The sequence below is a fragment of the Lygodium microphyllum genome, chromosome 11 (assembly GCF_053477565.2).
Source record: "Lygodium microphyllum isolate KBCC chromosome 11, Lygodium_microphyllum_v1.1.10, whole genome shotgun sequence".
Lineage (NCBI taxonomy): Eukaryota > Viridiplantae > Streptophyta > Polypodiopsida > Schizaeales > Lygodiaceae > Lygodium > Lygodium microphyllum.
This window is the reverse complement of record NC_141145.1, coordinates 17643683-17667802: the sequence shown is the minus strand read 5'-3', so window position 1 is coordinate 17667802 and position 24120 is coordinate 17643683. Positions and strand designations below refer to the sequence as shown.

At 41.4% G+C, this 24120-nt stretch overlaps 1 protein-coding gene across 1 annotated transcript; it reads right to left on the bottom strand.

Moving 5' to 3' along the window:
* Nucleotides 1-20241: 20241 nt before the first annotated feature.
* Nucleotides 20242-23229, bottom strand: LOC148028582 (tubulin alpha-5 chain). The gene is made up of 5 exons (XM_087688848.1): nucleotides 22962-23229; nucleotides 22229-22443; nucleotides 21450-21649; nucleotides 20859-21367; nucleotides 20242-20763 (listed from the first exon to the last, which is right to left on the bottom strand). Exons 1-5 carry the CDS (start codon nucleotides 23072-23074, stop codon nucleotides 20454-20456), a joined length of 1347 nt encoding a protein of 448 aa, XP_087544974.1. The 5' UTR covers nucleotides 23075-23229; the 3' UTR covers nucleotides 20242-20453.
* Nucleotides 23230-24120: the final 891 nt, after the last annotated feature.

The window sequence follows — 24120 nt, the reverse complement described above, 5'->3', positions numbered from 1 at the left end:
CCTGTTTATTATGTAGACTGCTGTAGCAACTGCTTCAGCCCAGTAAAAATATGGCAAGTCTTTTTCATCGAGCATGGCACAAGATACCTCTTCAATATGCATGTTTTTCCTTTCTGCAATTCCATTTTGTTGTGGGGTATGACTGCATGAATATTGTTGCTTTATGCCATGCTCCTACAGGAACCTTGCAAACTCATTTGAGAGGTACTCTCCCCCTCCATCTGACCTTAGGCATTTTATTTGCAGGCCTGTTTCTTTTTCAACCATAGCTTTAAGAGTTTTGAAATGCCCAAACACTTCACTTTTCTTTTTCATAAAATACACCCAAACTTTTCTGCTATAGTCATCAATAAAAGTGACAAAATAATGACAGCCTCCAATAGATGCAGCTTTAGTAGTCCACACATCAGAGTGGATTAATTCCAATGGCTTCTTACTCTCTTGAACATGTCTAGGAAATGGTTTCCTTGCCTGTTTTCCAAATTGACAGGCTTCACATACCTTATGCATTTCTGCAACCTTGAATTTAGGCAATCCTACAACAATATTTTGGGCTTGCATTGATTTAAGTCACTGTACATTAACATGACCAATGCGTTTATGCCAGATATCAATATTTGCAACTACACCGGTCCCATGTGCAAACATTGCTGCACTCAATTCAGGCATGTCTGCATCCAACGCAAACATTCTGCCCTTCTTCTTTCCTTTTGCTATCAAGAGATCTTTATTTTTCATATCCTCAACAAAGCATCCATGAGGATTAAATCTGACCTGCAAGCCCTGCTCAACCATTTGACCAACAGAAACCAAATTCTTGGTGATATTCGGGACATGAAATACATCCGACAAGTATTTCTTTTTCCCATCCTACATAGACAGAGGAATTTTTCCAATCTGCACAATAGGATGTGCAGTATCATCACCAGTCTCTACAAATCCTGGTTTTTCCATTTTCCTTGCATCCTGCATCCATTCTGCATGACCTCTCATGTGGTTTGATGCACCTGAGTCAACATACCACACATCGTTGCTTTCTTCTGCACTTGTCATAGAATTGGTCATGTGCTGCACCATAAACAAATGCTCATTTCTGTCATCACCCTATGTACTAGAAGATGCATAATTCTCTTGTTGCAATTTTCCATTCATGATGTCATTCTGCTTTTTATAGTAGTCTTTAGCCATATGACCCATTTTACCACAGTAGTAGAATTCAACATTGCTGTTTGCATTTTGGCCTCTTTGCCATCCACCACGACCTCTTTGGCTCCCCCTGCCTCTAGAGTTACCACGTCCTCCTCCATAGGATTGGTTTCTTACTCTGCCAATTGATCATGCTATTGCCCAATCCAAATGCATAGCCACTAGTTGACCTCCTGTCATAGGCACAACTAGCCCAATCAACGTCAATATACCTTGTAAAGTCAAGGGGCTTCCCATATGCATAAAACAGCCCATAGTAAGTTGTACTCTTTACATATCTCATGATGCCTCTACCTCTTCTAGCATTTGAGTAGAAGACAGCTTCTTTTGAAGTTCCTCCTGAAGAAGATGCACTACCATTTCTCTGCTCCTCAGAAATTAGAAGAACAATCAACTCCTCAAAATCAGAAAATCTTTCATGGACGGAAATGGATGTTCGGAACTGTGCATAATCCTTTCCTAGACCATTCAAGGTCACAGAAACTAAATCATCATCTTCCAGTGGCGACCCAATGGAAGCAAGTGCATTTGCAATCTTCTTCACCTTCATGTGATAGTCATTGATGCTCATACTTTCTCTTTGCACATTGTGCAACTCTTGCTTGAGCTGCATTTTCCTGGCTTGCGTATTTGTGCTATACATTTTTGACAAAGTATCCCATGCCTCCTTTGGCGTACTTGCATCCTAAATATGCACAATCATAGAGTCTGAAATACTGATAGACAGTCAATACATAACTTTTCTGGCTCTCTCATGCCATCCTTTAAATGCCTGTATTTGTTATTGATTGGGAACATCAGGAAGAACTGGTTCTTCTTCATTTCCTGCAACGAATTCCCAATATCCTTTTCCCATAAGGAAATTCGTCATTCTAAACTTCCATGCTTGAAAGTTGTTCTTGTCAAGCTTTTCACTGACAATCTGTGAAAGAGAATCAGATGCCATTATAGAACACTGCAAAAAATTCTGTCACTACAAAAAACACAGCTTCAGCCTCACAAGGACAAATCTGCAAAACTAACAAAAGTGGTATTTGACCACATAGTCACTTCCTAGTGACGATTTTGCATCAACAGGAAACAAGGATGATTCTGTAACTCCCAATGTTTCTGCGCACAGGCATACGATGCAATTTCTATGGTAACTTTTCACCGACCTGTAGAACAGTGGTCGCACAGCAAAAAACAGGGCCTTTTCCTGAGTGCGTGCGGAAAACTTCCGCCTCCAAAACACGCTCCGAAATGGCCTTGAATAAAAAAAACCAGGGCAACCAAGGGCTAAAGTCCTTTCCCGCAGCATATACTGCCCTCTTGCTACACCGCAAAGGGTGTCTCAATTTGAGGCAATGCACTCTTGCACTTTCCGACTGTGCTACCTGGCAGAGACTTGCTCCCAAATTTGAAAAATGAAAGCAACACTAGTCCTCTTACCAGAACACCGCGAACTAAGTTTGCTTTCTTGAGCTCCTTACCATGAACCAGGCTTTGATACCAAGTCAAGATTGTGGGAGAGAAGGAAGGAGTCTCACTTGTAGCTTTCTCACTTACACAATGGGGGAATACACACAAAGGTGGAGGCTGAAAACAGTTTTCCTCTTCTTAGTTGTGTAAGCCAAAAAAGGAACATAGGTACAGAGAAATAGAAGAACCCTATATATGGGTCTCAAACCAAACTCAACTAACTAAGGTGGCATACTAACTGAGCCACGAACTAGAGTAGATAAGGATAGCTGTCATCTAGCTATTATTCATGGGCGGTGTACCAACTACATCTGCAGAGCTAACAAGTCGGTGACATAAATGCACAACGGTCACCCTGGCATATCACGAGTGAAGCTCGATATCTCAACATTTAGCATGTTAGCATGGTTAGAAATAATAAGGTTTAATCTTATTAAGATTAACCTTATTCTTAAATTCCACTCCTTGTAGATCAGCTAACAAAACTGTGGACTTATTTTTACCTATCCAAACTATCTTGTAAGGGCCATCCCAGTGAGGTTCCAGCTTTCCTGGAAATAGCTGCACATCATAATACAGAACTAATTGCCCTTTTTTAAAGGTATATTTCTTCGCCTTTAGATCATGCAACCGCTTCATCCGACGTTTAACTACCTCCTAGTGCAATAAACTCTACAATTTGAGCTCGTCCAAGTGGGCTATAGTCGTAAACCGCTCAAATAAGGCATCTTCATCACCCAAAGAATGATTGATTGCGAATCTTATGGTCGAAAACTCAATTTCTAAGGGCAAGACACACTCCTCCCCATAAACTAATTTGAATGGGGTGTGGCTAGTGGCTCGTTTAAATGTCATATTATACACCCAAACCGCCACATATAATTTTGTATCCCAGTCCCGTTTCTTTTCAGAGACTATCTTGGATAGGATACCCACAAGCTACTTATTGGCACTTTCAACCTGTCCATTGGCTTGCGAATTATAGGGGGTCGTCTTGTTATGCTTAATGCTCCATGCTTCAGTCAGGCTTCTAATTACCTTATTCAAAAAGTGAGTTCCAAGGTCCGATACTATTTCCTTTGGGGGACCAAAACGGCGAATGATCTACTCAAGTAGGAAACTAGCAGTCTCTTTTGCATTGTCCTACCTCATCGCCCGTGCTTCTGACCACTTGGTAAAGTAATCAGTTGGTTGCTATCATGTATCTTTTCTAAGTAGTAGACGACAGGGTAATAGGTCCTACAAAATCGATGCCCCACTTCTCAAATAGAAGGATAGCCATAATAGGCATAAGTGGTCACTTCCTGTTCTCTCGATTGTTATGTCTTTGATATGTATCACATCTCTTAACATAGTCAAATGAATCCTGGATGATGGATGGCCACCAATAACTAGCTTGTAAAGCCTTCTGTGCCATCAACCGCCCAGCAAAGTGCCCTCCACAAGCGGAGTCATGGCACTCTTCCAAAATGAAGGGAACCTCGTCAAGCATCACACATCGGCGATTGATATCATCAACACCTTGCCGATATAATGTCCCTCCGATCAAGGAAAATTTCAATGCCTGTTGTTTAATCTTCCTCTTCTCAGGTTTTGATAGAGTGGCTCTGATCTCTCCCATAGAAAGATAGTGCGTTATAGCAGCACACCAGGAGGGAATAGACTTCCTATCAATCTTAAACAATGTTTCCACGTCACTTCCTTTAGCCACGACCTCTTTTGGCTCTCTGAAATCCACAAGACACTCGACAATGCCCTGAAGCTTCGGCGGCTTGCTCTTAATCTTGTAATCAAACTCTTGCAAAGTGATTAACCACTTTGCTAAACAATCAGGCAGCTGTAACTTATTCAACAACAATCAAAGCCCTTCCACCTTCGTATAAAAAACCACCCTCTCATAAAGAATGTAGTGCCTGAACTTCTTGGTCGCAAATACCATCACAAGGCACAACTTCTCCATATAGGTGTAGTTAATTTTCGATATGCCCAACTTCCAACTAGCAAAAGCTATAGGATGATACCACCTTTTCCCCCAAATTTGGGCCAAACAGCAGTTAATAGTATACATAGTTGCTGCTGAAAATATATAGAACATTCCATTCCTTTTTTATACTTTTAAAACAAGTGCTTTGGCAAGCTCCTACTTTACATCATCAAAAGATACTTTGCAAGCATCACTCCATGAAAACTAATAATTAAAGGACAATAGGTTCTTCAGTGGCAATGTTCTTTCTACCAAGGCATTGATAAACCTCCGATAATACCCTACCAATGATAGAAAGCTATGCACTTCCTTTGGAGTATGGGATGGACGCATAGCGACTATGATCTTGATCTTTTCAGGATCAATTGCAATCCCTACGGAACTGACCACATGGCCTAACAAGAGCCCATAAGGAACTCTGAAGGTGCACTTCCCTGGGTTAAGAGCTATGCAGAATTGTCTGCAACGCTCAAAACACTTCTGTAAGATAATTAATTGTCTATCCCTTACGGTGGTTGCCCCCAAATCGTCAATGAATACTTTCAATTCTCGGGGGAAATGTCACCAAAGGTTTTGTCGGATATTCTTTGGCACGAACCTGGTGCATTACATAACCCAAATGCTATAACATGGTATGCAAAGGTACCGAAGACAATAATAAACTTTGTTTTTAGCTGCCTTGCTTAGCAATTGCCATTTGATTATACCCTGCAAAGCAGTCCATAAACGAATAGATTTGCCTACCTGCTAGTTGATCCAAAATTTGGTCAATAAACGGCAACGAGTAGTAATCTTTAGTAGTTTTCTTGTTCAACTCTCTAAAATCTACATAAAGCCGAATCTGATTATTCTTCTTCTTCCTGATCACAACTGGTGAACACCATTCAGTATGCTGAACAGGGAAGATCAAACCCGCTTTCCGCAACATTTGTAGTTCCTTGAACAACCCATTCCTTAATTCAAAAGGCATACACCTTACTTTCTAACGTACTGGGCGGGTACCTTCCTTTATAGGAATAGTATGCACAACTAGACTGGGAGGAATACCCCTAAGTTCGTCAAGCAAAGATGTCGCGGAACTCCTGAATCAGGGACATGTAGTTCTCTCTCTCTTATGAACTGAGCATAGAACCCAATTTGATGGGTCGCGCATCATTAGGCGTACCAAGGTCCAGCTCAATAACATCCACATCTCTTATTCAATCATGAGGCTCCATCGGCTCATTCAAGGTTATCTGATAAATATCCTCTATAGTGGACCCTTCCTTTGTTGAGATATCAAGCTCCACTCGTGATATGCCAGGGTGACCGTTGTGCATTTATGTCACCGACTTGTCAGTTGCAGATGCGGTTGGTACACCACCCATGAATAATAGCTAGATGACAGCTATCCTTATCTACTCTAGTTCGTGGCTCAGTTAGTATGCCACCTTAGTTAGTTGAGTTTGGTTTGAGACCCATATATAGGGTTCTTCTATTTCTTTGTATGAGACTTCTTTTTGGCTTACACAACTAAGAAGAGGAAAACTGTTTTCAGCCTCCACCCTTGTGTGTATTCCCCCATTGTGCAAGCAAGAAAGCTACAAGTGAGACTCCTTTCTTCTCTCCCACAATCTTGACATGGTATCAGAGCCTTGTTCGTGGTAAGGAGCTCAAGAAAGCAAGCCAAGCTCGCGGTGTTCTGGTAGGAGGAGCAGTGTTGCTTTCATTTTCTGTTTTGGGAGCAGATCTCTGCACAGGTAGCACAGCCGGAAATTGCAAGAGTGCATTGTCTCAGGTTGAGACGCCCTTCGCGGTGAAGCAAGAGGGCAGTATATGCTGCGGGTGAGGGCTTTGGCCCTAGGCGACCCTGTTTTTTTTATTTGAGGCCATTTCGGGGCCTGTTTTGGAGACGGAAGTTTTCTGCACGCACTCAGGAAAAGGCCAGTTTTATGCTGTGCAGCCACTGTTCTACAGGTCGGTGAAAAGTTACTGTAGAAATTGCATCGTATGCTTGTGCGCAGAGACATTGGGAGTTACAGAATCATCCTTGTTGCCTGTTGATGCAAAATCGTCACTAGAAAGTGACTGTGTGGTCAAATACCACTTTCGTCAGTTTTGCAGATTTGCCTTTGTGAGGCTGAAGCTATGTTCTTTGCAGTGACAGAATTTTTTGCAGTGTTCTGTAATGGCGTCTGATTCTCTTTCACAGATTGTCACTGAAAAGCTTGACAAGAACAACTTCCAAGCATGGAAGTTTAGAATGACGAATTTCCTTATGGGAAAAGGATATTGGGAATTTGTTGCAGGAAATGAAGAAGAACCAGTTCTTCCTGATGTTTCCAATCAACAACAAATGCAGGCATTTAAATCATGGTATGAGAGAGCTAGGAAAGTTATGTACTGGCTGTCTATCAGCTTTTCAGACTCTATGATTGTGCATATTCAAGATGCAAGTACGCCAAAGGAGGCATGGGATACTTTGTCAAAAATGTATAGCACAAATACGCAAGCCAGGAAAATGCAGCTCAAGCAAGAGTTGCACAATGTGCAAAGAGAAAGTATGAGCATCAATGACTACCACATGAAGGTGAAGAAGATTGCAGATGCACTTGCTTCCATTGGGTCGCCAGTGGAAGATAATGATTTAGTCTCAGTGACCTTGAATGGTCTAGGAAAGGATTATGCACAGTTCCGAACATCCATTTCCATCCGTGAAAGATTTCCTGATTTTGAGGAGTTGATTGCTCTTCTAATTTCTGAGGAGTAGAGAAATGGTGGTGCATCTTCTTCAGGAGGAAATTCAAAAGAAGCTGTCTTCTACTCAAATGCTGGAAGAGGTAGAGGCAGAGGTAGAGGAGGCCGATTTGGAGGCCGTGGTAGAAATCAGAATATACAGCAAACTCAAGAAAACCAGTTCTATGGAGGAGGACGTGGTAACTCTAGAGGCAGGGGGAGCCAAAGAGGTCGTGGTGGATGGCAAAGAGGCCAAAATGCAAACAGTAATGTTGAATGCTACTACTGTGGAAAAATGGGTCATATGGCTAAAGACTGCTATAAAAAGCAGAATGACATCATGAATGGAAAATTGCAACAAGGGAATTATGCATCTTCTAGTAGACAGGGTGATGACAGAAATGAGCATTTGTTTATGGTGCAGCACTTGAACAATTCTGTGACAAGTGCAGAAGAAAGCAACGATGTGTGATATATTGACTCAGGTGCATCAAACCACATGATAGGTCATGCAGAATGGATGGAGGATGCAAGGAAAATTGAAAAACCAGGATTTGTGGAGACTGGTGATGATACTGCACATCCTATTGTACAGATTGAAAAAATTCCTTTGTCTATGTAGGATGGGAAAAAGAAATACCTGTCCGATGTATTTCATGTCCCGAATATCACCAAGAATCTGGTTTCTGTTGGTCAAATGGTTGAGCACGGCTTACAGGTCAGATTTAATCCTCATGGATGCTTTGTTGAGGATATGAAAAATAAAGGTCGCTTGATAGCAAAAGGAAATAAGAAGGGCATAATGTTTACATTGGATGCAGACATGCTTGAATTGAGTGCAGCAATGTTTGCACATGGGACTGGTGTAGTTGCAGATATTGATATCTGGCATAAACGCATTGGTCATGTTAATGTACAGCGACTTAAATCAATGCAGGCCCAGAACATTGTTGCAGGATTGCCTAAATTCAAGGTTGCAGAAATGCATATGGTATGTGAAGCCTGTTAGTTTGGAAAACGGGCAAGGAAACCATTTCCTAGACATGTTCAAGAGAGTAAGAAGCCATTGGAATTAATCCACTCTGATGTGTGGACTACTAAAGCTGCATCTCTTGGAGGCTATCATTATTTTTTCACTTTTATTGATGACTATAGCAGAAAAGTTTGGGTGTATTTTATGAAAAAGAAAAGTGAAGTTTTTGGGCATTTCAAAACTCTTAAAGCTATGGTTGAAAAAGAAACAGGCCTACAAATAAAATGCCTAAGGTCAGATGGAGGGGGAGAGTACCTCTCAAATGAGTTTCCAAGGTTCCTGCAGGAGCATGGCATAAAGCAGCAATATTCATGCAGTCATACCCCACAACAAAATGGAATTGCAGAAAGGAAAAACATGCATATTGGAGAGGTATCTCATGCCATGCTCAACGAAAAAGACTTGTCAGATTTTTACTGGGCTGAAGCAATTGCTACAGCAGTCTATATAATGAACAAGACTCCCACTGCAGCAATACATGGGATAACTCCAGAGGAGAGGTATACTGGTAGGAAACCAGATATTTCTCATTTGAAGATTTTTGGTTGCATTGCCTATGTACATGTGCCAGATGAGTTGAGATCCAAGTTGGATCCAAAAGCTGAGAAGTGCATCTTTATTGGTTACTCTCTGCAGCAAAAAGGGTATAGATACTATAACCCTTCTACTCGTAAGTTTACAGTGAGCAAAGATGTTGTTTTTTATGAGATGAGTAGCTGGTATAAACCAGTAAATGTGATTGATGATGAAGATGCACAAAATGGTAATGCTGCGCAGAATTCACAGCAGCAGTCACAAAATATTAGTGGACCTAGAGCGTCCTCTAGCAGTGGTTCACATTCTTCGCCATGGATAGGCAGATTGAGATCAGGAGAATCTTCTCAAAGCAATGCAAATAGTGGTATGCAGGTATCACGAAAAGGAAAAGAGAAGGTTGATCAGCCCATGTTTGATGTGAATACAGGTCACTCTTATGTGGATGGTGAATCCAGTGGCTCAGAATAGAGCATTGATGATGAGTTGGGTATTCCTTCTATTGTTACACCTGGAGTAAGGAAGACCAGGGATGTTTTGAGAGCACCTGGGAGTGAACCTACTTTGTGCAGGTCTACAATAGTTAGGTATCCTGTGGATAGGCTAAAATATGATGGATTTACAGCCATTCACTATGCATATATGCTCAAAGTGATACAGGAACCAGAACCCACTTCTTTTGAGCAAGCCATGGGAAAAGAAAAATGGGAGAAAGCCATGGATGAAGAAATGGATGCCTTGGAAGCAAATGCTACATGGGAATTGGTACCTTTGCCTAAAGGTAAGAATGCAATTGGCTGTAAGTGGGTTTATAAGGTGAAGCACAATGCAGATGGTTCAGTGAATAGATACAAGGCAAGATTAGTAGTCAAGGGGTATGCACAAACATATGGCATTGATTATGAAGAAACATTCAGTCCGGTTGCAAGGATGGCAACCGTAAGAGCAGTCATTGCTATGGCTGCATCAAAGGGATGGTCTTTACATCAGATGGATGTAAAGAATGCCTTCTTGCATGGTGATTTGCAAGAAGAGGTCTATATGGAGCAGCCACCAGGTTATGTGCATGCTATTCATCCTGAGTTTGTTTGCAGGTTGAAGAAAGCATTATATGGCTTGAAGCAAGCACCTAGAGCATGGTCTGACAAGATAGGACAATATCTTGTCACTATTGGCTTTCAGATTTCCAAGGCAGACTTCTCACTTTATGTGAGAAAAACAGAGAAATGTATTATGCTACTTTTCATTTATGTTGATGATTTGATTATGACAGGTGACAGTGATGAAGATATCCTTCATGTGAAAATGCTATTGAAGCAGAAGTTTGAGATGACGGATTTGGGAGAGCTGCGTTATTTCTTGGGCATTGAGGTGATTAGATCACCAAGTGGGATACAGCTCTTGCAGAGGAAGTATGGATTGGACATGCTGTCCAAATATGGGATGATAGGCTGTAAGCCTATTTCAGTTCCTTTGGAGCAGAATGTGAAGCTGAGCGCAGATGCAGGTGAGCTTCTGGAAGACCCTACTATGTACAGACGCATAGTAGGAAGTTTGATTTATATGACTATTACCACGCCAGATTTGAGCTATGCTGTTGGATTGGTAAGTCAGTTTATGCAGGCTCCAAGGAAACCACATTTGGATGCGGCTAGATGCATACTCAGGTATGTGAAATCCACATTGCAGTATGGACTATTTTATGAGACTGGGGTTCAGATACAGTTACATGGTTACACTGATGCTGATTGGGCTGGTATTATTTCTGATAGATGATCTACCAGTGGATATGTGTTCTCTTTTGGGAGTGCTGCAGTCACTTGGAGCAGCAAGAAACAGCCTACAGTTGCCTTGTCCAGCACAGAGGCTGAGTACAAGGATGCAGCAATGGCTGCATGTGAGGTAGCTTGGTTGCATAAGCTACTTTATGATATGCATCAGCCTACAGATGGGCCAGCTGTCATTTATTGTGACAACATGAGTAGTATACACTTGGCAAATAACCCAGTCTATCATGCTAGAATAAAGCACATTGAGGTGCATTATCACTATGTGCGGGAGAGGGTTTTACTAGGTCTTATTGATCTAGTTTATATGAGCACAGAGGATCAGGTAGCTGACATATTCACGAAGGCATTGGGCGCAGAGAAGCTGTGCAAGTTCAGAGACCTGCTTGGTGTGCAGGAATTAGGATTGAGCTCGAGGGGGAGTGTTGAGATATCGAGCTCCACTCGTGATATGCCAGGGTGACCGTTGTGCATTTATGTCACCGACTTGTCAGTTGCAGATGCGGTTGGTACACTGCCCATGAATAATAGCTAGATGACAGCTATCCTTATCTACTCTAGTTCGTGGCTCAGTTAGTATGCCACCTTAGTTAGTTGAGTTTGGTTTGAGACCCATATATAGGGTTCTTCTATTTCTTTGTATGAGACTTCTTTTTGGCTTACACAACTAAGAAGAGGAAAACTGTTTTCAGCCTCCACCCTTGTGTGTATTCCCCCATTGTGCAAGCAAGAAAGCTACAAGTGAGACTCCTTCCTTCTCTCCCACAATCTTGACATCCTTAGATCCATCGCTCGATGACGTCTCACTATTAGATGGATCATCTACTATTTTTAGTTCACTGGAGGATAAAGGAGCTCTCTCACTATGAGGAGACTCAGGGTAAGCATCCACTATTACACAATGGGCACCTCGACCTAGAATCACTCGACCAGCGGGTATATCGACTTGACAGTCTGTTTGTAAAATCCAGGGCCTTCCTAGCAAAACTCGATAGCTAGGATGTCCTACAAACCTTATCACCCTAAAGTCCAGATAGCATTCCACGCTTGCAATAGTAACGTGGACTTTAGTGATGCAACCTTCCAGTTATCTTAGACTATCATCTGCCATCCTAAGAAGTGTGGAGTCGTCTTTTTGAATTTCGAGACCTAGCTGCTCCATCAAGTCTGAACTTATGATATTGACGAAGGATCCCGTGTCCACGATAGCATGCTCCACTAATATTCCATCCACATATGCTGGAACCCTAGGGCAATGCTTTTCAACATGATCGAACCAATCTTCTCCCACTCTAGCTAATGCCCAAAGGTTCTACTATGTACCCGATACGTAGGATTTTCTTGAATTCCTTGCGTACTCCTCGAGAAAGTTTAATCAATTGCAGGAGATTCACATTTGGTTTGACTTCACAAAGAGAACTTGCTAGGTCAAAGTCATGTAGTTAGCCAAAGTTCTCTTCTCATGCCAAACCATTTTTTCCTTTGGTCGTTGGACTGCCGGCTTTAGTGCCTCTTTTTTGACTTTTTTATTCTTTCTTGGCACCTCTCTATCCTTCTCGAGATCCACTTTATCGTCAACAGGCCTTAGAGGTCCAACTTCCATATCCGGATTCAGGACTCGCTTTTCCCTAGCATCCTGCTTAGGGTGTCCCTTGACAGGTTTTATAGTTCCTTTATCACCCTCTTTAATCTTTTGCCCTCTTGTTACGGCTCATAGCTTAGAATTTTTAGCATCATTGACACGTAAAGCCTCAATAAGGCTGACTCCACTGCCATGAGGCAACTCCTCTACAACAGCCTTTCCTCGTTGCAGTATTTGTCTTGGTCCCTTATCTTGCTAGAGATTATTCCCTTGTGCGCAATAATTAACTGGACCAATTTGTTTACTTCCTTGTTGGAGAGAACTAATCTTACTCCAACATGTAGTAGCTAAGTGGCTAGACTTTCCAAAAATATCACATTTGACATTCGGGCAATTCCTAGGGAAATGTTGGCCACCACACCACTTATAGTTAAATCTTGAGGGGCCACCCTCTTCAGGGCGTCGACTCCCTATCAAATTCTATTGCTTCTTAAGGAAATTGACATCCACAGCTATTTGTCGATACTGTTCAGAGATCATATCAGTGTAGTGCTTCATCATGTCCTTAACTTCACCAAGGGCGTTAGAGGCACTCGACTCATCGCTGCAATCGTCAGTTTGTCGTCCCATAGGCCTAACCACTTGATTAGGAATTGGACATTGACCTACTGGGACCAAATAAGGATTCATTTTTGGCCCCCACTATTTAGTGAGGCAACCTCACTAGCCATGGGCATAGTCATGCTGGGAGGAGCTGGTAATATAGGCAAATTCGGCATGATACCTCCTCTCCCATTCGCGTTTGACATGGGATCCCCTTGACTCCCATTGGTCAAGGCCAAGTTATTACCATTCCAATTTATCATTGCTACATAAGCCACTTGCAAGCACGACTCTACTCCTACTTAGGTAATAGCAGTGTCAATGTCGGCCAAAGCAACACTACTCAGCTACACCTAGATATTAAAATCTAATCCATGTAGGAAATATTGTAACTGGGCAGCCGCTAGAATGGGGATGTAAGTATTTAGTTTACGAAGAACTTGCTTTAATTTCTTGCTGAACATTCTCATTTGGCTCTTGGCGTGTTACATTCAAGACACGAAAACAATATTGTCCACCCTTCTTAGGGGCAAACTCTCTACGGAAAGCCATAAAGAATTGGGCACTGCTAGTTATGGTTCTGGCTTCGAGACCATGGTGCCATACTACTGCTCTTCCTTTTAACGTCATGTTGAAGAACATCATTAGGTGTCCTTCGAACATGAGTGTTTGAAACTCCTTAATGTGGAATTCTCCATCTTCGTCTGCTAACCCATGGAAAATGGGCAGCGACGCTCCTAATGCTGGAAAATCTGGTGTCCTTGCTGGAATTGTGATAGGTTGTGCCATGGCTACAACTAGATTGACAATAGGAGTTTGTGTAGGTAAAACTACACCCCCACTTGTTGTGGGTTGATTAACTGGAAGTAGGGAAATACTAGGACTTCCACTTGCACTCGAACAGCTACTCTTAACACTTAGGTTACTAGAACCACTACCTCTTATGTGCAACGGCCTACTTCTTTGAGGAGAATAAGGACTTACGATCTCCAACCGCCGTCTAGCCCTCTCAGTACATTCTGCTTTTTGTATTTCGTCTTGACGGTCCTTGTCAGAGGACATAAACCAACTATTTGGTCCCTAGAAACCCTAGATTCGAGAACCACCACTTATTGGCAGCTCTCGAAAAACACACCACTAATGGGACCTAAAATGGGCCGGCACTGGCTAAGGCACTAGCCGGACCTCATGCCCTCAACAGACAACCTCACTGTGTCCTAAGATTATCAAAATCTTACAAAGCTACTCATGCACAATGTTTGCATCATTCAGGGTTTTTTAATGTATGTTGAATGCTACATACATTAACATAAACTTTAATGTACAATGCTTGGTATGCACACACACATACACATACACACACATAATGAGAGAAGCTTGAAAAGAGTTGTGCAAAGATGGACACTGTACAACTTCTCTTGTTTTTCTTGTAAGATAAGTGTCAAATTGTTTCTTTAAAAAAAAAACAAAAAAAAACTCCACAAGAGCAATGCACTTACACACAAGCACAGTTGTGCACCTTCTTGTATAATTTAGGATTTTGTTTTTAAAAACTAAGATTAGGAAAGAGGGACATCTTATGTGTGTGATGTGGGATAGGAAAGAGGATCGCTAAGTTCTCTTTTGTGATGATACTAGTACTTGCAACTTCTATTGATTTGTTAGCCTCAACTATGTAATTGAACATTGCATGCAGCTACATGATTTAGTATACATGCATCTATATATGATGTACCTATAGCATGTAGTCATTATACATGACATTACATGCATATCAATGTATTTGATCTAAAATCCTTAAAACTCGCATCAATACAATGAAACAATATAGCATGTGATGACTCAAAACCTTAACACTCACATCATTAAAATGAAACAATATAGCATGTAGTTACTAAGTAATAACTATCACTAAAACGTATGCAAAAGCAAAACAACCTAACTTTTGAATAACATGTACTTTAGGCATATAGTTAAAAGTAAAAAAAGTTTAAAATAAGAATATCAAACCAAACATATTCAAACACAATACTAATGCCATAAGATGCAAATTTTACTTTTATTGGATTTCTACATTGACGCTCAATATGCTCGAATTTTGGGGAAGGCTCAATCAATCTAGAAAATACTATCAAATCATAATATCTCTCTCTCTCTCTCTCTCTCTCTCTCTCTCTCCGTAAATCTCTCTCTCTCTCTCTCTCTCTCTCTCTCTCTCTCTCTCTCTCTCTCTCTCTCTCTCTCTCTCTCTCTCTCTCTCTCTCTCTCTCTCTCTCATGAGAGTGTGCCGTAATACAAGACTAAGAGGATCGAGGAGATATGCGTGCGTGTGCGTGCGTGCGTGCGTGCGCGCGTGCGCGCGCGCGTGTGTGTGATCCCTTTCTTGGGGGTAGGGCCACAAGGTGGGGAACAAGTCCACCAAGTGGCCCTACTCCCCACCAAGTAGCTTAATAACATCATTAATGTGAAAAGTTCCACTTGTTAAGAATCTAATGATGTGATTGGTGATTTCTTGTTCAAAAAAAACATTTTCTTGAAATAAAGTATTAGATGCAGCAAATCTTGATAAATAATAGAAGCAAAGGATGCATTGCATATAATGGTTAGAACCTAGGAGATACTTCTTATGTTAAAAACCTAATTTGGAGGTGATTTCAATGTGGTCATTGATCCATGGGACGCCTCCTCACCTTCCTTTTTAAATGTAGGATGAAGAATTAGAAGCTTGGCTTATGAATCATTGACAACTTGCAACTGGAGCAAAGCCCTCACTTATAACTCATTCAGCCATCTGGGATATTTTGTGCATCTTGACCAGTGATCCAACACCAATTGTGGGGATTGACTCCTAGCAAAGGTTAAAATGAAAGTAGACTTTGATTCTCTTCTTTCTAATCATGCCCCAGTGTTGATTGAATTAATGGCTATAGGTGCTTGTCTTATTGAAGGTGCTCATAAGGGTCACTAATTAACCAATGACACTTCAACAAAAGGGTTATTTCTTACATGATGAGAGGTGCTATCTCAAGATTGGATGAAGATATTGCCACAAGAAATCAAGACCTGTGGGGTTTTCATTCATAATCTTCAACACTACACCTCCTTATAGGGGATAGGGCTATGAGATGTTGAAAGAGAGAAAATGGGAAAATGAAATCTTCAAGGGATTGGCCCACAAAGCATCAAGGAGAACCCAAAATCATGACAAGCTCACTAGGCTGAATTCCACCCAAATAATCAAGAGAGCCACTCAGGTATGCAAGCTAGTGAGGATATCTCTCTTGTTGAATAGAAGATTGGTTTTTTATCCTAATTGTAGCTCGGCTTACTTTATAAGAAGCATCAAGCTAAAGAGAATTAAAGAGAACCTCACAAATCTAGAGCAAGATGATCGATCCTAGATCACTGATCAAAAAGATATTGTGGTGAAATACAAGAACCACTCTAAGGAGCTTTACTCTGACAACGAAAATCCAAAGTTGGGAGCAATTAACATGTTGTTAAGCTATGTAGACAAAGTGGTCTCTAAAGAGGATAATTTGAATCTCCTCAAGCCCTTATCTCGTGAAGAATTGGTCCAGGCCTAGAAAAATCTCCTAGACTTGATGTCACCACAATAGAATGCTTACTATACTTTTGGTTGGATCCAGTCCATCAAATAACTAAGCTTATCAATTTGTATTAGTAAGCTGGTCAGTTGCCTACATCTTGGATTAAGGGCATTGAGTGTTTAAGCCCCACGAAAAAACAGTGCCTAAAATCTTCTTATTGGAGACCCATCGCTCTTATGAGTACCCTCTACAAAATGTTCACAAAGGTAATTGCATGCAAAGTGGTACCTATTATAAAAATACATAAACAAAAACCATTATGGTTTTATCAAGGGCAGATCCCTCCTTGAGAATTTTTTGAATGCAATCATTGCAATAGGTTGAGCCAAGGCCTCAAATCAAAAGACAATTTTTCTTACGTTGGGCATAGAAAAGGCATTTGACCATGTTTCACTGGTGCTACCTTAAACAAGTATGCTCCAAATGGGTTTCAAGGAAAAGATTGCTAAAGTTCCTTACTTGTTAGTAGGAAAAAACGTAGGCTCAAATATCGATGAATAGAAACTTGCTAAGGTCCTTCAAAATCCAAAGGGTAAGGCAAGGCTACTCAATCAGTCCCTTACTTTTCCCCATCGACACCCACCTCTTTTTCAACCTAATTGAGAAACTTGCAAATAGCAATGAATTAACCAGGGTTAAATATAAGGGCTAGCAACTCACTTGTTGAGGTAAAAATGCATTAGCTTCACTTAAATAGTCCTAAAACATGCTTAATTAAGGAAGAAACCTTGTTTATTCAAAAAGAAATGTGTTCCTAGAGAGTGTCTATATCCCATAAGCACAAATCCACTTGGGAGAGCCCAAACTTTCCATAAATAGGGATGTTTCCCTCCATTCAGTCTTTATCTTGTTTTTGCAGGTTTCATGTATTTTCAGCTTGTTGCCCCTACCCCGTTCGCAAAGGACATCACAATCCAAGCAGTCCATTGCAGTCCTCACTCATCTGGCGTCTATTTCCAACCCCGTCATTAGTTTGCTATTGTTTCTAGCTAGGCAATTGTTAATGTCCGTCATCTAGCCATCGTACAGCCTACCATGTCAGCATACTACTACATTTGTAGGCCCCAACTGCTGCCCTACAGATTTTCTCCAACCATCGCCATCATCCCCCTAGCATGTCGCTACTATTTTCTCTCTCCTCGTGCATTTTTAGTCTTTCTCTCTCTTGCACTGCTGTCTGCATTAGATTTAACCTTCCTTGGCTGTGTTTATTATTGTTCGAAACTCGAAACCTGCCTTGTTGCGATTCGGGATCCATTCAGAGTATGACACACTCTCTAGCTCATTACCCTTGCCTTGATCCTTGAAATACAAGAGTTGGAGGTTCAATATTCATTCATTGCATAGTGTGTTTGCTGCATGAGCATTGTATATTCAATAGTCACATCATTTCATTCGTTCTCTATATTCATTGTCTCTAAAGTTACCTTAATCCTAACCATGTTCTTCTATCAATCTCTATGCTTTGTCGTACGGTGTTATTTGTGTTTCTTTGTTAAGGTATTTTCTTCACATCACTAGCCAAGGATTTACTGGTGATTTACTCATGATGGTTGAAACTACCAAGCGGAGTCTTCAAAAGGCTTTATCCATTCTAGATTGCTATGGCAATGTTGCACCCTTCAAATTCAATCTTCACAAGTCCACTTTGATTAGCGTCTTTGAGGAAGATCTGCTCAACCTAGGCTAGAAAGGGAGAGTAATCAATAAATGGAAAATCTTCAAGTACTTTGGTTTCCCCTTAGGGGTAGTCATGGAGTCTCAAAGAACAAATTGGGTGCTAGAGAAAATCAAAGATAATATTAGCAATTGGAGCAATACCACTTGGTCTCTGCATGTTGAACTGAAGATTGTCAGCCTGTTTGTATGGCTCCCAACTCTATAGACGTTTTGATAAAAATGAGTAAAATAGGGGAATCTTGAACTAATCAACATCACGTATGAGGCCACTTTCTTAAGAGCTGAGCCTCTCCACAAATGCTAGCAGCAACACTCCCTGTAGGCTCAAATGATGGTAGAGCTCCTCTATTCCCACAACAAAAAAATTCTATAGAGTCCAAGGCCTAGTTGGGAAGTAGTGGCTAGCTACCTAAATGGCTTTCACATGGTGCTAGATAATACCTCAAGTTCCTACACACTCCAATTTCTTAGCTATAAAGGCAAAATCATAGCCCAAGTGACGATGAACTATCACTTATCTTGGGAACTAACTGGTCCCTGGAAGTGCCACTAAAAGATTGCGTGTTTTTGTGGAGGGTGTTAATGGGTGCTATACTCACAAGCAAAAAACTAGGGGGAAATAGGGTTTTCAAATTCTAAATGCAATTATGGGGAAGAAGAAATGCTACATCATTTACTTTGGGAGGTTGTATAGCAAGGCACACCTGGTAGAAGTTCACCACCAATTTGCTCATTCAAGGAGAAGATCAAGAAAGATGCATTTTCGGTGTAAAGAAAGAGCAAACTGGCACAAAGAACTTAAGTTTTCACAGCATCAAATCTCTCACCTTCTAGTTTATTTGGGAAGCAAGACTCAAACTAGTATTTGAGGGCACCGAAATACATAGTCTATAAGCATCTTTGGTTTTGGGAATGGTTGCACAAAATGAGTGTCTTGGCTAACACTCTTATGTCCTGCCCATTTTGATTTGTATCTTTTTGGCTGAAGCACTAAGATGCCATCCTTGACATTCTATTTTTATTTTACTAACATACCTAGTTACATCAAAAAACCTTGACATTTAAAAGGCTACCAAGACACTAACATCCCATAAAGACAGAGAGCACAACCCCTCATTCCACATATCACTCCTTTCTCAGCACAAAATCTCGATGTTGACTCCTCTCGAGCTTGGACCCCACACAAATGTTGCAAATGTGTCTTAGAAGAAATGGCAAACACATTCCACATATTTGTTATTTCTCAACCAAAAAAGCTCAATGCTGAGTCCTCCTCTCGGGCTTAGAGCACGCTCAAATGTTGCAAATATGTTTAACTGAAGGTCGCAAAAAACAGATGGAGAACTAGCTAGTATCAGCAAAAGTGGGGAAGGAGATTGTGGCTTGTGGAAGAGAAAACATAGAAGGAAGATGACAGGAAAGAACCAATAGAGTTGTATGGGGGATGGAGAGCTCACTTTCCCACTAAATATTGTTAGTGACCAAATACAACCTTCAAGAGTATGCCAAGCTTAGGTGTCCCATCAAACACCCGCACTATTATAGCATTCATGACTAAGTCAAGATCCAAGCTATTAAGGCTTACACAAAACCGAAACGATAGGCTGAAAATACAGACCCAGAAGACAAACATTGAGGTGGACAGAGAAATCAAGGTCTGCAGTTTGTGTCAGTCAAAGTATCTGGATAGGGGCCTTGTCTATCCAACCTGTGTTCCCCATGAGCTTCATCCTAACAGCAATGGCTCACCAGCCAATTTCCCTGGACTTGGTAAAAACAATTTGAGCAATCCTTAACAGTTCAACCCCAAAAGTCCCTTCAGCAACACACCCCATGCTTGACAGTGACCTCTAAGATAAGCTACTTGATTGTCTGTACAAAAGCAGCAACTGGACTTGCTTCCTTTATGACCTGCGCCTTTGTGCAGCTTGTGAAATAACAACTCCATACATATATTCTAAAAAGTGCCTAGCTTTTGAAGTCTTTCAAGAGGAAGTCCCTTTGTTATTTATTGCATGAGACAGTTCGGTTTTTGACCCCAAAAATGAAAGAAGCTAAATAAATTCAGGTCACAGAACCTTGAAAACATCCTGAAGCCTGAGAAGGTGCCAAGATAGAATGATCGGTTCCACTTGCAAAGAGAACCATAAAAATGGAAGATGAAAGTGCATGGAAGTACAATCCAGAAATAGAGCGAAATTAAACTTACAAAGTACATCTTTACACTCATGAAACATTATTGAATGTGTGAGCAATTTCAATACTCTTCTTCATCAGCTTCATCACCACCTTCTGCTGCAACTTCTTCATAGTCCTTCTCCAATGCAGCCAGATCTTCACGGGCCTCAGAGAACTCACCCTCTTCCATCCCTTCGCCAACATACCAATGTACAAAAGCTCGTTTAGCATACATCAAGTCAAACTTGTGGTCAATTCTTGAGAAAACTTCAGCAACTGCAGTGTTGTTGCTGATCATGCATACTGCACGCTGGACCTTCGCAAGGTCACCTCCAGGCACAACTGAAGGTGGCTGGTAGTTAATGCCACATTTGAAACCTGTTGGACACCTGTATGCACATACGGCTCATTTTCTTAGAAATCTGCTGCTGATCATCTTAAAAACGGCATAAACAGGTGTCATAGTACAGGAACACATTATTACCAATCAACAAACTGGACAGTCCGCTTGGTCTTGATAGTTGCAACTGCTGCATTGACATCTTTTGGGACGACATCACCTCTATACATCAAACAGCAGGCCATGTATTTTCCATGCCGTGGATCACATTTAGCCATCATACTGGATGGTTCAAAAACTGCATTTGTAATCTCAGGGACCGATAGCTGCTCATGATACGCTTTTGCTGCAGATATGACGGGTGCATATGATGAGAGCATGAAATGAATGCGAGGATACGGTACAAGGTTTGTTTGAAATTCTGTCACATCCACATTCAAGGCACCATCGAAACGAAGAGAAGTTGTAAGTGAAGAAATAATCTGAGAGACCAATCTGTTCAAATTGGTGTAGGTGGGTCTCTCAATATCAAGTGACCTTCTGCAGATATCATAGATAGCTTCATTATCCAAAAGTACAGCAACATCTGTATGCTCCAATAGGGAGTGAGTGGAGAGCACACTGTTGTAAGGCTCCACTACAGCTGTAGAGACCTGATACACCACAACTGATTTAACCCTTGCTTACAAGGAGAATATGACCTTATGAACCCAGATGAAACATTGCAGCCAATACCTGAGGTGAAGGATAAATGGTGAATCCAAGCTTGGACTTTTTGCCATAATCAACAGAAAGTCGTTCCAGTAGAAGAGATCCTAAACCAGACCCAGTTCCACCTCCAACAGCATTGAACACTAAGAATCCTTGCAAACCAGTGCAGTTATCGGACAACTTTCTAACTCGATCAAGGCACAGGTCCACTATTTCCTTTCCCACTGCAGGAGCAAATGAAAAGAAATGGCTATCAACATAAAACACACCTACTACTGCAAACAGGTATACACAAACCTCAAAAGCCACCCCGATACACACAAAGGATTATTCACACAGCCATCTTGATACACAAAGTATTGTTCAAGCAGCCATCTTGATTCTGGACTGTGCAGAAGCTTTTGATGATCAAGCAACTAAAAGACGAAATCAAGCACATCAGGCAGCTAGCTTGGCTGTGATGAAACAATAGAGAAAAATCACGTTTCACGTGACAGTTAAACTCATACTAAGTATGGCATATCCAAGATACACAAAGAAGCACTATTTAAAAAACACGGTTATCAGGTACCTAATATATCATCCTAAGCTACAGCATCCATGTCAGGACAAAAAAGAAAAGGAAATCCATGTTCTTGCACACATCTTCCATAGAATATAGTGCTGGGGGCAGCAATATCCTGATGTCAGACCAGAAAACAGAGCCAGAGGCAAGTAAGATGCATAGTCACATTCCATTTCCAGAGGTGATGACTTTACACACGATGTGGTCAACTGTTGCACCAAAAGATCAAATTTCCAACCTGTGTAATGTCCACGAGCAAAGTTGTTGGCTGCATCTTCTTTGCCAGAGATCAGCTGCTCAGGATGGAAGAGCTGTCTGTAAGACCCTGTGCGAACTTCATCAATGACTGTAGGCTCTAAATCGACGAAGATTGCTCTCGGGACATGCTTCCCTGCACCAGTTTCACTGAAGAATGTGTTGAAGGCATCATCGGCGATTCCAACTGACTTGTCACTGCATAATTTGCAACCACGACAAGGTGTCAATTCCCGTGTGTTAGATCTCCTTATCCAAATCCCAAGCGTTTGAGCATCTCTGATCAGCTATACGTAATCTACTTTGGATCTACCATCCGAAGGACACAATTGCCAGAATGTCTTATTGCAAATGAAAGTTCTCAGATTAACTACACATACTTTGGTTTTTATCTATTACCCCAAATGACACAATTGCCAAATGCTTAATTGCGATTAGGAAATCAGATAAATTGTTTCGGATCTCCCACCCAAATTCCAATGCCTAGTCACAAACGATCATCTGTACCTACTCTATTAAAAACCTCCCATCCAATTCACACAATTGCCAAACGCCCAATGCCTAATTGCAGTCATAAATCTGTTCTGGATCTGCCTATCCAAATGACACAATTGGTAAACGCCTATGTGAAAACTAAAAGGCTAGGCTCTCTCTCTCTCTCTCTCTCTCTCTCTCTCTCTCTCTCTCTCTCTCTCTCTCTCTCTCAGGGCATATACCTTGGCATGCGCCCATCTGGAGAAATTCCATGCTCTAGACAGAAGAGCTCCCAGCAAGCATTACCGACTTGAATACCCGCTTGACCGATATGGATGCTGATAATCTCTCTCATGGCTAATCAGAAGGCAGCACAGCACAGCACAGCGCAAGCTCAAATTCGAGATGAAAAACAGGGGCCAAACGCAGAAGCTGTTGGAAAAGCGACCTGGAATGGCGATGTGAACCAACTAAAACAAGGAAAGTGCTCTCTCTCTCTCTCTCTCTCTCTCTCTCTCTCTCTCTCTCTCTACACACACACGAGACGACAACCCGTAAGTATCCAGCCTGGCGTCCCGCTCCCCCCCCCCCCCCCCCCCGTGCTGGTGGTCACTCATTCTTCTTCTCCCTGCTCTAGTCACCGGGGGACTCGCTATCCCCACAAGCACCAAGTCCACTAGGCAATCCCCACAAGCGCCAAGTCCACTAGGGATTGTCACCTCTCTCAAGATTGTTCATAATACTAACCATACAAAAAAAGCATTGTTCATAATACTAACAATCTCGAGAGAGGGATTGTCACCTCTCAAGATTGTTCATAATACTAACCGTACAAAAAAAGCATTGTTGAAGAAAAATCGAGGATACCTATGACATATTCACCCCCAACCAAATGGGGGAAGGTGCCATTTGGTAGTCATAGTGATTTCTTTGCTAAACACTATCATCCCAACCCTTTAGGATTCACGGACTTAGATGGTCAGGTAACGTTTGAGTCTACTTTGCATAGCAAAACATCATAGACTTAGATGGTTAGGTAACATTTGAGTCGCCAGGGGACTTGCAATCCCCACAAGTGCCAAGCCCACTAGGGATTGTCACCTCTCTCAAGATTGTTCATAATACTAACCATACAAAAAAAAGCATTGTTGAAGAAAAATTGAGTTTGCAAGGGTTGGCTTTATGACTCGGTCAAATTAGAGTGTGGGATAGACATTGAATGGGGGTTTTGATCATATTAATATTAATTATGTGCTTGCTTACAATGAGAAAAGAAATCCTCGGTAGGCACGATGCATGTGCACATGATAGACTCTGATTCTAGAAAGGGATAAGGGTAAGGGACTCAAGAAGGGGTCGCAATATCCAATGATGGGATATTAATCTTAGACTGAGGATGGA

Coding starts and splice junctions, on each gene's coding strand:
- LOC148028582 (XM_087688848.1), bottom strand. CDS start 23,074: ATGAGAGAGATTATCAGCATCCATATCGGTCAAGCGGGTATTCAAGTC. Junction 21,368..21,449: donor CCATTTATCCTTCACCTCAG/GTATTGGCTGCA, acceptor GTGGTGTATCAG/GTCTCTACAGCTGTAGTGGA. Junction 20,764..20,858: donor ACTGTCCAGTTTGTTGATTG/GTAATAATGTGT, acceptor ATGTGCATACAG/GTGTCCAACAGGTTTCAAAT.